The sequence below is a fragment of the Zootermopsis nevadensis genome, unplaced genomic scaffold, assembly GCF_977971745.1.
Source record: "Zootermopsis nevadensis isolate Lab colony 2312 unplaced genomic scaffold, Znev_1.0 Znev_ptg000008l, whole genome shotgun sequence".
Classification (NCBI taxonomy): Eukaryota; Metazoa; Arthropoda; class Insecta; order Blattodea; family Termopsidae; genus Zootermopsis; species Zootermopsis nevadensis.
This window is the reverse complement of record NW_028259140.1, coordinates 6,223,192-6,236,832: the sequence shown is the minus strand read 5'-3', so window position 1 is coordinate 6,236,832 and position 13,641 is coordinate 6,223,192. Positions and strand designations below refer to the sequence as shown.

At 37.9% G+C, this 13,641-nt stretch overlaps 1 protein-coding gene across 6 annotated transcripts in view; it reads left to right on the top strand.

Moving 5' to 3' along the window:
* LOC110840354 (elongation factor-like GTPase 1) overlaps positions 1 to 13,641 on the top strand; it is a 138,554-nt gene that overhangs the window by 153 nt on the left and 124,760 nt on the right. The window contains exons 1-16 of one of the 6 annotated variants that reach the window (XM_022085320.2): positions 53 to 140; positions 1,057 to 1,232; positions 1,901 to 1,980; positions 2,727 to 2,866; positions 3,126 to 3,257; positions 3,806 to 4,017; positions 4,281 to 4,485; positions 5,221 to 5,356; positions 5,877 to 6,064; positions 6,450 to 6,582; positions 6,741 to 6,940; positions 7,639 to 7,789; positions 8,231 to 8,510; positions 8,815 to 8,935; positions 10,699 to 11,270; positions 12,667 to 12,821. In XM_022085320.2, the coding sequence (XP_021941012.2) occupies positions 1,069 to 1,232; positions 1,901 to 1,980; positions 2,727 to 2,866; positions 3,126 to 3,257; positions 3,806 to 4,017; positions 4,281 to 4,485; positions 5,221 to 5,356; positions 5,877 to 6,064; positions 6,450 to 6,582; positions 6,741 to 6,940; positions 7,639 to 7,789; positions 8,231 to 8,510; positions 8,815 to 8,935; positions 10,699 to 11,270; positions 12,667 to 12,821 (2,869 nt within the window). In that variant the 5' untranslated portion in view covers positions 53 to 140; positions 1,057 to 1,068. Of the gene's footprint in view, positions 1 to 52; positions 387 to 1,056; positions 1,233 to 1,900; positions 1,981 to 2,726; positions 2,867 to 3,125; positions 3,258 to 3,805; positions 4,018 to 4,280; positions 4,486 to 5,220; positions 5,357 to 5,876; positions 6,065 to 6,449; positions 6,583 to 6,740; positions 6,941 to 7,638; positions 7,790 to 8,230; positions 8,511 to 8,814; positions 8,936 to 10,698; positions 11,271 to 12,666; positions 12,822 to 13,641 lie in introns of those variants that run through there. The other 5 variants (XM_087344931.1, XM_087344932.1, XM_022085316.2 and 2 more) reach the window with 5 other exon arrangements.

Here is a 13,641-nt window from a genome sequence, read left to right as displayed (position 1 = left end):
ACTTGTTCCTCATTCTGTTTCTCACCAGAGATAATGACATTACGACAGTACATTCTGCGACTGTAAACTCCGGTGATAAACCATGTGCTCCTGTCTTGGTTAATGCAAAGTATGTTGTCGGCCTTGGTCTTTCCAAAGTTGTAAGTTTTGTAACGTTGAATGGGAAAGAAAAAATATGACTAGTGAGTTAAGAGAAATGTTGGAGGAGAGTGTAGAGGCCAGACATTTATTTGCGGAACTTGAAGGGGGGAAAAATCATTCATTTTTGTGGTCGTATGGTCTGAATAGAACCGAGAGCTAGCCATCGATTACGAGTTACCTGCACTGTCACCAAGTGTGTTTAGGTTTGTTCTTTGGCTTAACATACGCATGAAAACAGCCTGGAAGTAAGTTTTAGGAATCATTTAGGATATGTTTGTTATGTAGTACTGCATATCAGATGTACACAGTAAACAGAAAATGTTTGCATTGGTCTATGCAGGAGCTGTACTCCATTGGGTACCTCTCCCCTGCCTTGGACATTAGACCTGGACACCGCTGTGGTTTCACCACCATTATTGTATTATTAGTGTAAGAAACATGCAAACAAGTGTTGCTGTTACTAGTGCTTTCTGTATTACAGTACAGTAGTGTTTTCTGTCTGCTACACTATAAATGCATGGACAGTTGTTTTCACCACTCATGAACAAACAAACTTAGGCTTGATAATTATGACATGATAAAAATTAGTGCCACAAGTCACACAACAAACAGAACAATTCTTGCCTCATGGGTAGTCCATGCTGTTACAATAAATATGCTCTCATTCCAAGTTATTTGTACAAGAAAGACTTCAGCACCATTTGTAACTATAACATGTTGCTTTATTTATGCAATCAGTACTTACCAATATGACACTTCAAATATCGATCTGACTTATATCTTATAATATGGTCCATAAAGAATTAATGACCATTACCATTAAGATTTATTATTAAAGACCGTGTAATCTCAAGTTAAGTACACTGGTATTGTTCTCTGTCTATAAGATGCAGGATTTCTGTTAAAATGTTTCAGAATTTGATCAAGATGAGACTTCTTAATCCCCAAAAGTTAAATGAACTACAGAGGAACCCAAATAGAGTACGTAATATCTGCATCCTTGCTCATGTTGATCATGGAAAAACTACACTGGCTGATTCCTTGGTGGCCACCAATGGAATTATCTCTCCAAAAATGGCTGGTAAACTAAGGTAATGTAATATCGTGCACAATGATTATCTTATAGTTATAATACTTTTATGTTAGTAGGCTGTAATTTTGTTTTAACCTGTAAGGCACAATTCATTACCAGTGCTTAAAGTGGGACATTATTTTTAAATTATTGTAAAAATCATACATACTGACAGGTATACAGATTGTTCAACTTTCATTTATTTCACATTTCAGGCATTGCTTATTTGGTAGCTATCTTCTGGGTTATTGCACCATGTAGTGTGGTAGAAGTTTACAGATGTTTCAGTGGTTGTTGCTGCCTCCATCATCAGTGCCATGAGTAGTAAGCATCACTCTGATGATGGAGGCAGGAAACATGTCTGATATATCAGTAAACTTCTACCAGTCAGCATGGCACAACAACCCAGAAGACTGCCATCTTTATGCTCTCTGCCATGAGAACCTGACATATGATTGATTATTTGTACAAAAATGCTTGTATTAAAAGAAATATAGTTACTGTTCAGGGATTCCACAGCAACATAACTCATGTTGTCATGGCCACAAAAGTGCCATACCAATAGTGAATTTGGTAGTCACTGTTTTCTGTGCTACAGTGGACTCCATTATAATTGAGCAGTAGTGTATTTGCATAACTTTCAGAGTTGTATAATATAAAAATGATATATATTATTTTAAATTACAGATATATGGATAGTCGTAAGGATGAGCAAGAGCGTGGAATAACTATGAAAAGCAGTTCCATTGCCTTATTACATAATAAAGGTAAGCATAACTTTAAATTCTATATAATTGAAAATACTGAAATATGGATTAAGAACTGAAAATATCCAGGTCATACTCTGGTCTGTTCCTTTCTGCGTCCTGTTCTCTGTCTCTTGATCCATTCTACAGTATCGCGGTATTAACAGGATCACTGCCAGTTTTAGCCTATCCTCTCAAGGGAAAATCATGTAGCTTGTGAGATCAAACAATTTCATGTCATTCAGTAACAGTACAACATTGGAGATTGCCTAACTTGTGAGGTCAAAGGGATGCTAGCACCCTGTTGTGAAAGAATTTGTGGTATTGAATCTTAAAAACATATGCAACTTTTGTTACACAGTGTAAGCTACATGAACTTGGAATTTAGCTTTCAGTTTGATAGTGATTTAGGAGTCCTTCAAATTTTAATGTTTTTATAGGATTGTTCATTAGTAGATGTGTTTTAAAGCCACATTTTAATTGAAGAAGTCCTTGCTCTCATCTATCAGGGCGATTCCTAATTTCCCTGATGATGGAGGCAGCAAGGAGCTCTGACATGTTGGTAAACTTCTACCAGACTACACACTGCTACAATCCAGAAGACAGCTGTCTTCATACTCACCGCCATGAAAACTTCAAATCTTACACATTTTAATTGTACTTTTTTCCTTCTCTTTTGTCACTTGTAAAGTGAAGAGCCTCAGAATAACTTGTTCAGCTTTATTTAATGTATTATATAGCCGTTATGTTTGGTATTTTGTGTACAGGTGGAGAAGAATATCTTGTTAATTTGATAGACTCTCCTGGTCATGTGGATTTTGCATCAGAAGTGTCAACAGCTGTAAGGCTTTGCGATGGAGCTGTTGTGGTGGTGGATGTTGTGGAGGGAGTGTGTCCGCAAACACAGGTGATTTATTTAATAAACGACACTTCCCATTTAATTGTGAGTCTTATAAATCACTTGGCAATGAAAATTAAATTTAAATAAATATAAATTTAGACTCAAAAAGTTGTTAACAATAAATTGCTGATATTGTACCCATTATTGTAACACAGATGTCCCACAACAAGTAAGTTGACAACACATTCAGTTCTCATTATGACTCATACTCATTGTACGAGACTTTTATTGCATTTATTAAAATGTACATGAATGCTTTTTGCAGGCAGCTCTGAAGCAGGCATGGTTAGAGAATATTCGTCCAGTATTAGTATTGAACAAGATGGATCGTTTGATCCTTGAAATGAAATTGTCACCTCTGGATGCGTATGTTCATCTCACACAAATCTTGGAACAGGTAATTTTGTAATAATTTTTCAGAATGACAGGAACACAAACCCTGTGCAAAGGACACCAGCATTTATTAGTTTTAACTTTTTCTGCTCTTGAAAATGTGGCCACTTCCTTCTTTGTGTTTGCACAAAAAAAAAGAGCGAGAGAAAGAGAGAATGTGCTGCAAATAAACATTGATTTTTGTTGTCTTTATTATGGGACTTCTCACCTTGGGTTTGGGGTTAAAGAGGCTATATTACTGGAACACATGGCTTTAAAACTGTTTAAACTGTGATATACGGCCAAGAAAGCTGTACTGTAATAGAAAGTTACTTGAGAAGTCATGTGATGGAGTGATTTATTCTTTATATGAGGCCTTTTTTAAACAAATGGTACAGAAACTGGAAATCTCATATGTTAAATGAATTAAAATTTAATTCAGTGTTGAATCTTGCTTATTCATTGTGAAAACTTTTGTATTGCTTATTTTCATTAGAAGGATTTGCAATTTATTGTATTTCTCTCAGTTTCACTAATCACTCATCAGTGAAATTCTCTATTTTGTGGTTTCAGGTTAATGCTGTTATGGGAGAATTGTTTACCAGCGAGGTGTTGGGTCGAACAGTACCAGAAAAGTCACAGTCGCAAATAGATCCTGATAAAGCAAGTAGCCTGTTATATGACTGGAGTGCAGGGCTTGAAGATGCGGATGATTCTCATCTGTACTTTTCACCAGATCAAGGGAATGTCATTTTTGCCAGTGCCGTGGATGGTTGGGGTTTTGGGTAAGTTGTAGTATGTGTATATGTATATAAGGTGGCAATATGTTCAAAATTTATAATGTCATAATGAGAATTGAGAATGTGTACGGGATGATCGACCTATAAATTGTTCTGCATATTCATAGTGAATAAGCTTTTTAGTGAACTAGGGAATTGAACTTTACCTTATTCTGTATGGGTATAATTTTTCTGTGCTGAGTTGAATATTTTGCAGCCAAAATTAATTTTATTGTGTATTTATTTTACAAATTTGTTTTGGTTTTCAGTATAGAACATTTTGCAAAATTATATGCAGATAAACTAGGTGTTAATGAAAAAGTCCTACAGAAGACTTTGTGGGGAGATTTTTATCTTCATGGTAAAACAAAACGAGTGATGAAGGGTGCCCAGGAAAAAGCCAAGAAACCTTTGTTTGTCCAGTTTGCGTTGGAGAACCTGTGGGCTGTTTATGATACAGTTGTCATTAGGAAGGTCTGTAAAGATTTGTGTATGTGTGAAGTTTAAATAAAAGTTTATATGCATGTGAGACATAACATTCCGTAGTTCTGATTTTAACACTTGAAATCTGAATATGACTTTTCTCTTTTTTTATTTATTTATTTTAAATAGAACACAAAAGGATCAAATTTCTATCAAACTCACCAATATGTCTCATCCCAAATTTTCTATTTTTCATGCAGTGAAGACACTTCTAACCTTGCAACACATTTTAATTTTGAAAATTAATTATTGTAATGGCCAAAAAATGATATTATTCTCTAATCAGATCATCCTTATCAGAAAAGTAAATTGATATTAAGACATGTTTTTGAGACGCATTGTAATGGCCAATAGCTAATGAGTATGTATGGAATTGACGTTACAGTGCAATGTCCTCAGAATAGCTGATGGGACCTCTGGCTTATGTGTTTTACTGACATTTAAAGTTTAGCCATATTGAAAGAAATTATGATTTTTGTTACAGAAAAGCAGTGAGTTTGTTAAAATAGATTGGCTGTTTTATTGTGCTTACAGTAATTATTGAAATCTATTATCTTTTAAAGTATATTTTCATTGGAGGATTATTAATTTATCCTTGATGTAACTTTGGGAATATCAGTGATGATAGTCTCAAAGCACCAAAACTGTAAATTCACCATCAAATTAAGGAATAATATTAGTACAGTATTTTCTGAGTTGTATACCAATAATTGTATGTTTTTGAAGGAGAAGGATAAACTACAAAAGATAGCTGACAGCCTAAACATCAAGTTGACTGTCAGAGACATGCGTCACACAGATGGAAAGGTGCAATTACAGGCCCTCTGTGGACAGTGGTTGCCACTTGCCAAAACATTATTAGGTGAGTTTTGTGATGTGTTGTTATCTGAAGTAATTACAGGAGGTCTATTGAAATAATAAAGTGTCCAGTTGTCATTCCTCAATATACCAATGTTTTCTTTTAGTATTCAGTTTCAAACTAACCATCTGAATGTTAACATTTTACTATTTAGGATTTGAGGTTTTCACAGCTGTGAGTATGAAGATTTCCGTCTTCTGGGTTGTTACGCTGTGTAGTCTGGTCGATGTTAACCAGCGATCGCTCTGATGACGGAGGCAGTATGACCTCTGAAACGTTGGTTAACATCGACCAGACTACACAGCGCAACAACCCAGAAGACGGAAATCTTCATTTTACTATATGTCTTCCCTACTTTAGTATATGAATCGCATAACAATTAGGGTAAGATCGGCTTCAGATTTTACACATACCACAGGTCTGCTGAGATGAATGTTTGCTCTTCTCTTGTTTTCTTTCAATTTCATTTTTGTGCTCGAGAAAATGTCTGTTAATCTTTATGTAATAAAGGTTATCTTCACAGATATGGTGTGCACAAAATTACCTGCTCCATGTGAAATAACAGAAGAAAAGGCAGAGAAGCTGATGTGCTCTGCAACTGAGAGGTTTGACAGTTTACCAAGTGATACTCAGAAACTGAAATCAGTATTCATGGCATGTTCGAGTGATGAAGATGCACCTGTGATTGTATTCATCTCCAAAATGTTTCCAGTACGTTTAACTGAACTTAAATATATTTCAAAAATAAATTGTGTATTAACTGTCCCAGTGTCCTGTTTCATGAGATGTTTATTGCAAGAGAAGGGGATAATTTTCTTCGATGTGACACTATATAGCCATGTGTGCATGTTGTTAGAAAAAGCGTAACACAGAGTATATAAAAATGGAATGGGTGGGGCATGTAACACACATGAAGGAGATGAAAAATGCATACAAAATTTGGTTGGAAGGCCTGAAGGGAAGGGATTGTTTGGAACACGTAGGTGTAAAGGGGAAGTTAATATTAAAATGGACCTCAGTAATGTTTTTAATATGTAAAATTGTGTGACTAAAATATTTGTTATTAAAGATCGGTTAATTCGAACAATGGTTACAGATGGAACGCAGATGTCTTCCCCAGTATCGTTCACATCCATTGACAGCTGCTGAGATAGCTGAACGCAGGGAGAAGACTCGTCTGCAACATGCACAAAGACTTGCTCAGAGTGAAACTCCATTTTCTGTAGAAGGTACTTAGATTCTTATTTCATGGACTATCCCCACCATAATAGAAATTGTTTTAGCCAGTTTATCATGGAATAACCAGTTCCATTTCATTTATTTTTAGGGTACTTTATCTTATTCTCTGAATTATTATTATTTGTTTATTTGAATATGATATGTTCAGGTTGTGGAGATTATGTGAACCCAGGAACTCATCTTCTTTCATCTGGAGATCAGATGAAGATAGAAGAACAGAAGGAACAGGAACAGAATGATGCCGATGCGTTTATTGCATTTGCACGAGTCTTCAGTGGCACAATTAAGAAAGGGCAGGAACTCTACGTGTTAGGGCCTAAACATGAACCACAGTCTGCGCTAGAAAAGGTATATCTCAAATACAGTATTATACTTATTCCATTTCTACCATCTTAAGAGTAGAGACTTGTATTTTAACCCTTCAGACAATTATTCATATCCCTTTGTCTTACATTACAGCCGTATTGAAATTGCTATATAAGGGGAAGTTCACATAGTCGTATTTCAGTGAATTAAAGAAAATGCGTAACAGAATTTGATGATAATTTCAGATCTTAAGAAGATTCAAGGCTTTACAACAGCGAAAGTAGTTTTCAGATACTTAATATCATTTTATACCATAAGTAGATTTTGGTGCGATAGGTTTTAAAGTAAGACGTGCGTTGTGCTTGGATACACTCGGGAAATTTTTGAACAACTTCATATACGCCTTTGTGTGTGCTCCTATTCTTTAAAGAATATATGGCTATAATTTTTATCCTTTTTATGAATTGTTTCCATGTGAAAATAATACTCCTGTGTACAGTTGGGTTTTTGAATTTCCTTTTTTTGTCTTTGCAGCTGTTACCATATTGTCAGGAAATGTAGTATGACGACTACTAGAGGCTTCTTGTCCTTACACTTTGCTGTCATGAGTCCTTGATTTTTCATTCCAAAATTCATGTTACTTCATAATTGCCATTGAAGCATTCTGTGTGATGGTGTATGATTCTTCAAAACTGGATTAGGCATTCATTTTATGGTTTTGTGTTTTGATTTGTTTGCAGTTAGAAAGTGGGGAGGTGATTAATCCTGATTTAACTCTTAAGGATCTGAAATCAGGACAGCACATTACTAGAGTTAAAATTGATCAACTGTACCTGTTGATGGGAAGGGAATTGGAGACTTTGGATTCTGTGCCTGCTGGAAATGTGTTTGGTGAGTTTCAGACTCTCCGTACGGCATTGGGTCAGATGGTCAACACATTTAAAGCGTATGGTCAAGCTACACTACTGTGTTACCTAAATAGCCAATAACCATTCTGAATTAAATCAACAGAAAAAATAGTGGGACCCTGTTCAACTAATTTTATTTTTTAAGAAATGAAGAGCAGCAACAGATTTGAATGATTTGTTGAGCAGAGTGATGGACATTGCAGTCAAACTTTTTAAATTTTTGTTGAAAGAAGGATTTGGTAGTCACATGATTTTTTTTTCCCCCCTTGATAGCGATTGCTAATAAACAACAGATGCCGACACATGCTGAAGTGGCGATGATAATTTAATTCATCGGTCTCATGTGTTTACACATCCCTTAGTTCATAAAGTTTGATGATTACATGGCAATGTGAATTATTTGTATCACTTAATTCTCTTACAGGTATTGGAGGCCTAGAAGAGCACGTATTAAAATCTGCAACTTTATCTTCTACTGTAGCATGCCCAGCTTTTACAGAATTAGCTCAAGTTGTAGTACCGATCGTACGTGTAGCTGTGGAGCCAACACACGCTCAGGACATGGCTGCCCTAGTACGTGGACTGCGACTGTTAAATCAGGCTGACGCCTGTGTGCAAGTCATCGTACAGGAGACAGGTGAACACGTTCTGGTCACTGCAGGGGAGGTACATCTTCAACGCTGTCTGGACGATCTCAGAGAGAGGTAAACATTCATGTTTCAGCTTCTGTTGTAAAGTGTATGAACTAATAATGTGAACGGTAGTGTATATTTTGTATTTGGCACGTTTCTGAGCAGTTTTATCGCGAATGCCTGTGTTAACGATTGTGAAACCTGCATGTATTTATAAAAACCAATCATGCAGATGAACTGAGACTATACAGATTGGATATTGTGAAAAGATAATGCAATTCCTGAATGTAGGCATTTTTCTGCTTTTATAATAATTGTTTAGGTTTATCTAGCTGATGTTTGCATTAACATTTCTACTACTGATACTTTATTTTAGGTATGCAAAAGTGGCAATAAATGCTTCTGAGCCCATCGTTCCTTTTCGTGAAACTGTAGTTGTTCCGCCAACTGTGGACATGGTCAATGAGGCAATTCAAGATCAGAATACAGCGAGTAAGGTAGGAATATTCATTTTGAAATGAAGTGAACTCTTGATATATGTGTAAGATGTGAGGTTTTCAGCGCAGTATGAGTATTTATGATATTCTGGATTGTCACTCCGTGTAGTATTCTAGCTGTGTGCAACATAATAATTTTGCTATTATGGCTGAAGTGAGGAATGTTGAAAAGTAGATGGTTTATATACAGATATATGAGGATCATTCCACAGACCAATCAGAGCCATTCTGATTCATGTAATGATTATCCATTTCCTGTGGCCTGATCCTCTTCAATCGCCACATAAAACGTCTACTTTTCACCACTCCTTATTTTAACCCTCATGATGGAGGGAGTCTTATCACATTTGCAGGGCTGGATTCAGTGCATATCACTTGAACGCTATCCTTGTTTTAAACTTCTGAAAGTATTGGTGGGAAAGAATTTGTGGGCAGGACAGATTATTTTAAGATTTCTTCCCTCCTTGCCACCATATTTTTCATACATCTGTCACACATCACCAAGCCCAATAAAATTAAGTAACCAAAATAATTGTACCACATTCTCATGTGGCTTTTAACCCTTCAGCGTGGGAGCATTTAAATCCCAAGTCTATACCGTGCTGTGGGAGGAGTTTCTGCTTGGGGATTTAATTTTGAGCTGAAAGTGCATCATTTTACTTATATGGGCACAACTTCCCTAATAATTGATGAATTTTAGTGAAACTTTGAACAAAATGTTCACAACACACTATGCTTTATAGAAAGGTAAAAAATTTACCTTAAAAGTTGAGTTTTGTGTGGAATATCTTGAAACAGCCACACTCGGTAAACTGCTCCCACTTTGTTCACCGTCATTGTATTCATTTTCAGATTCGTCACATGTAAGAAATTCACGAACAGATTACACTTGATTCATCATCTGAATCGAACACGCTACTTTCGGAATCAGTGAGAGGTTCGTCTACACTTCTAGCAATGTCTTGAGGAGATAAAAAACGCCTGCTACTCGAAGCCATATTCACGGCTGACTGACGGCAGATATGTACTATAGAATTCTGTTCTTACCAAGGGGAGAACAGAGAATGCATTGACTAAGGTCGTTGACATCATATACCGTTAGAAAGGTTGGAATGTGTCCTACACAGCCGTCGAAACCTTAAATATATTACTCCATTTGTCTTCCCTAGAGAGAGCCACAAAGCAGAGGCTGAATGCAGTTGAGTTCAAAAATCGATCTATGTTTCAAAGTCGAAAAACACTGGTAAAATCGATCTGTCAGAGTCATGTTATATATCAATCGATAGCCAGATTTTTTCTCTACACGGCTACTGGAGCCAGAATACATAAAGTACAAGGTCAGTCGCTACGTAGAAGGAGAAATCTTAGCGCGCATTGTGCGAGCAGTGCTCGGCACTCCACGCCATGGGACGACTACGTCATGACGAGCGATGTTCGGCACTCCACGCTGAAGGGTTAATAGCTATGCCATTTCATAATGAGAACCTTGATAAGCCATTTTACCAAAGATATGGGACATCGTACTTGAGAGAAAATGTACCAAATGTAGTGAAGGATTGTTGTATATCCTGGTTTATTTAACAACAGTCACTTAGATTTGTGATGGTTAGTGAATAAATTGGAAAGGAAGTCATTATGGCCTAATTTAAGGTATGAGTACTATTTTGGCATTTGTCTGGAGGGACTGAGGAATACCATTAAAAGAACTGGGATAATTGGTCTCTGGGCTGAAATTGTATAATTTTATTCTTTGTCTGTTACAGGATGGAGACAAAGAAAATGCTGGCGAAGTAATAACTTTGAGTACGTCTAACAAACATTCGACAATAAAGATCCGTGCAGCGCCTCTCCCGACAGAAGTAACAAGTCTTCTTGAGGTTCACGCAGATCTTCTTAAGGCAGTCGATAAACATATTCATTCCGAAGCCGGCCAGCAGAATAGCGAGATGTTTGAAGACTCTTTGTCAGAAAGTCAAATGGTGCTCACGGAAAGAACGCTGAAAGCGATCGAGACGTTGAAAGAGAAACTCAAGGATGCATTTTCTAGTGCTGGTGATGAGTGGAAATGTGCAGAAAGTCAAATTTGGAGTGTAGGTCCACGGCGATGTGGTCCTAACATATTATTAAACAGAATACCCGCATACGATCACCCATCTGTATGGCAGAGGTTACGTGGTTCAGATCGTCGTTTAGAGTATGATAGCAGTTTTGTTAACGGCTTCCAGTTGGCTACACTGGCAGGACCTCTGTGTGAGGAACCAATGATGGGCGTTTGCTTTATTGTTGAAGACTGGACACTTGCTGAGGAGACTCAACTGGATCACCCATCTTCACGGTATGCCATGCTATTATAATTATATTTTATAACATAAATACAGCCTACATATACAGCATATGCACATTATAATTACAGAGCGTTAACCTTCTTGTTGATATCCGTGTGTTGTGTTTGCAGTGGTCATTTTGGTCACCTATACTTGATTCGCTAATTTACGAAGTGCTGATTCTGACACGTGTTAGGGCTTAATTTATTAAAATGTCTTTATTTTATTAATTGAATACGAGGTGCGATCGAAAGGTTTCCAGACTGCGCGTATAAAAACCCGTACACTTATCTCAGGTATTAAATTCATCCATCACCCTCGAAGTAGTTCCCCTGGGAGTGAACCCAACGATCCCAGCGCCGCTGCCAAGCCTGGAAGCATCCCTGGAAATCTTTCTTTGTCAGCCTGTCAAGCACCATCTGCGATTCTGCCTGAATCTCTTCTATCGTCTCAAATCTCCTTCCCTTTAGCTGAATTTTCATCTTTGGGAAGAGGAAGAAGTCACACGGAGCTTAGAAAGGAAGTTGGGGTCGATTCTTGCAAGATCTTTGAGCTCCTGACAAACGAGAAGTCGATTCTGCTTCTGGACCTCAGACAGGAGCCTTGGCACAAACTTGGCTGCAATGCGTTGCATGTGGAGTTCTTCCTTTAGAATCAGCTGACAGGTCCCATAGCCTATCCTAACAATGTCGCACAAGTCGTTGATGGTACGACGTCGATCTTCGTGAATGGCCTGCCGAATCTTCGTAACATTTTCGGGCGTTGTGCTCGAAGATGGTCGTCCAGAACGCTCGTCATCATCGACAGAGGTTCGGCCATTTTTAAAACGTGAATGCCACACAAAAGTTTGTGCACGACCCATTGCAGACTCCCCAAATGCTTGCTTTAGCATTTCATAGGTTTCCGTAGCCGTTTTGGCGAGTCTTTGGCAAAATTTGAAAATCTGCCATTCCGAAATCGCAGGAGGGTCGGTGTAATGCACTACCAAAACGCCCGTAACTAAGAAAGAAATGCTAATTCGATGATGCCGGCTGGCACACTGATTCACTATGAATGTAGGCCGCACCCCCTAGCGGCAGAAGCTCGTACTACATCCGGTTCGCCCTCTATTGACACAGTCTTGAAACTTTCCGATCGCACCTCGTAAGTGTATTTATCTTTTTTGGACACTGTGCATGTTGCCTTTACCTAGGAATAGGATTCAGTGGTGATAAATAGTAGTTATTTTTCCAGTCTGTTACTGCACCTGTTCGACCTTGGTATATCGAGAGCTGTTTCCTGTCACGTGCAGTTATCAGACTTTTGTGACTCAAATTGCTGAATCAGAACTCTCTAAACTGAACCTTTCAAAGCCATGATGGAGAATTAAATGCAGGCAATTTACTTTTTTATAAATTTTGTGTTTAGTGAGACTACAAGCAGCAGTCAACCCTACGGGCCCTTTTCAGGACAGATTATGTCTGCAGTGAAAGAAGGTTGTCGGAAGGCATTCCAAGCTCGGCCCCAGCGACTCATGGCCGCTATGTACAGTTGCAACATCCAGGTCAATGCTGAAGCGCTTGGTGAGTCATATATTTATGTAATACTTTGATACTGACTACGTTTGACTACCGAGTATTTCTGCTACTGTGTTGATAATTGTTATTAATCTTTCTGTTGTGTGGGATGGTCTTTGTACTCAAGGAGATCCTGTTTGGCTCTCTGTATATGTTCAAGGGAACCATTTTGCTATTGTGATATTTATAGACGTTTACAACAGGAATCACGTTCTCAATAATGTCTTAGTATTCGCTTGCGACTGGGAGAATCGTACAGTTGTTTCATTGTTTGACGAGATATTAATTAAGGAGTTGAATTAATTGTTGATCAGCTAAAACACAAATCTGCCGCGTATTAATTTTGCCGTGAAATTTCTCGGTACCGATTCTTCCGGCTTCACGATAAGGGTAAGCGACAGGCTGTTGTGAAATAGCAACGTACCTTTGAGTTCCATAAAAGACTTGGAATTTATTAACTAAAATTATTCATCGTCTGTTCTTTAAAACCGCGACGTTTCTGAGGTTGGTCGTGTCTCCGTCTTCAGGTGATAGGTACCTACTCTGTTGGGCCCCTTAGATAGAGCTGGCATAAACTACCGTCGTCAAAACCCTTCAGAATTGAATTTATTAACTAGATGAATGTCTAGTGACCTCTGAAGAAGGATTCTGCTCCATTGTTAGATTTCACTGCACCGAGTCTGTCGACGGAACGTCTTTCAGACTCTCTGTAGACATTTTACTTTCTTTTGGCATGGGGGGGGGGGGGGGGGGGAAAGCTACCTGGAGGAGAACCATTGAAGAGGAGGCAAAGAAGGAAGGAAAGACTTGGAGGGAGCTGAAAGTT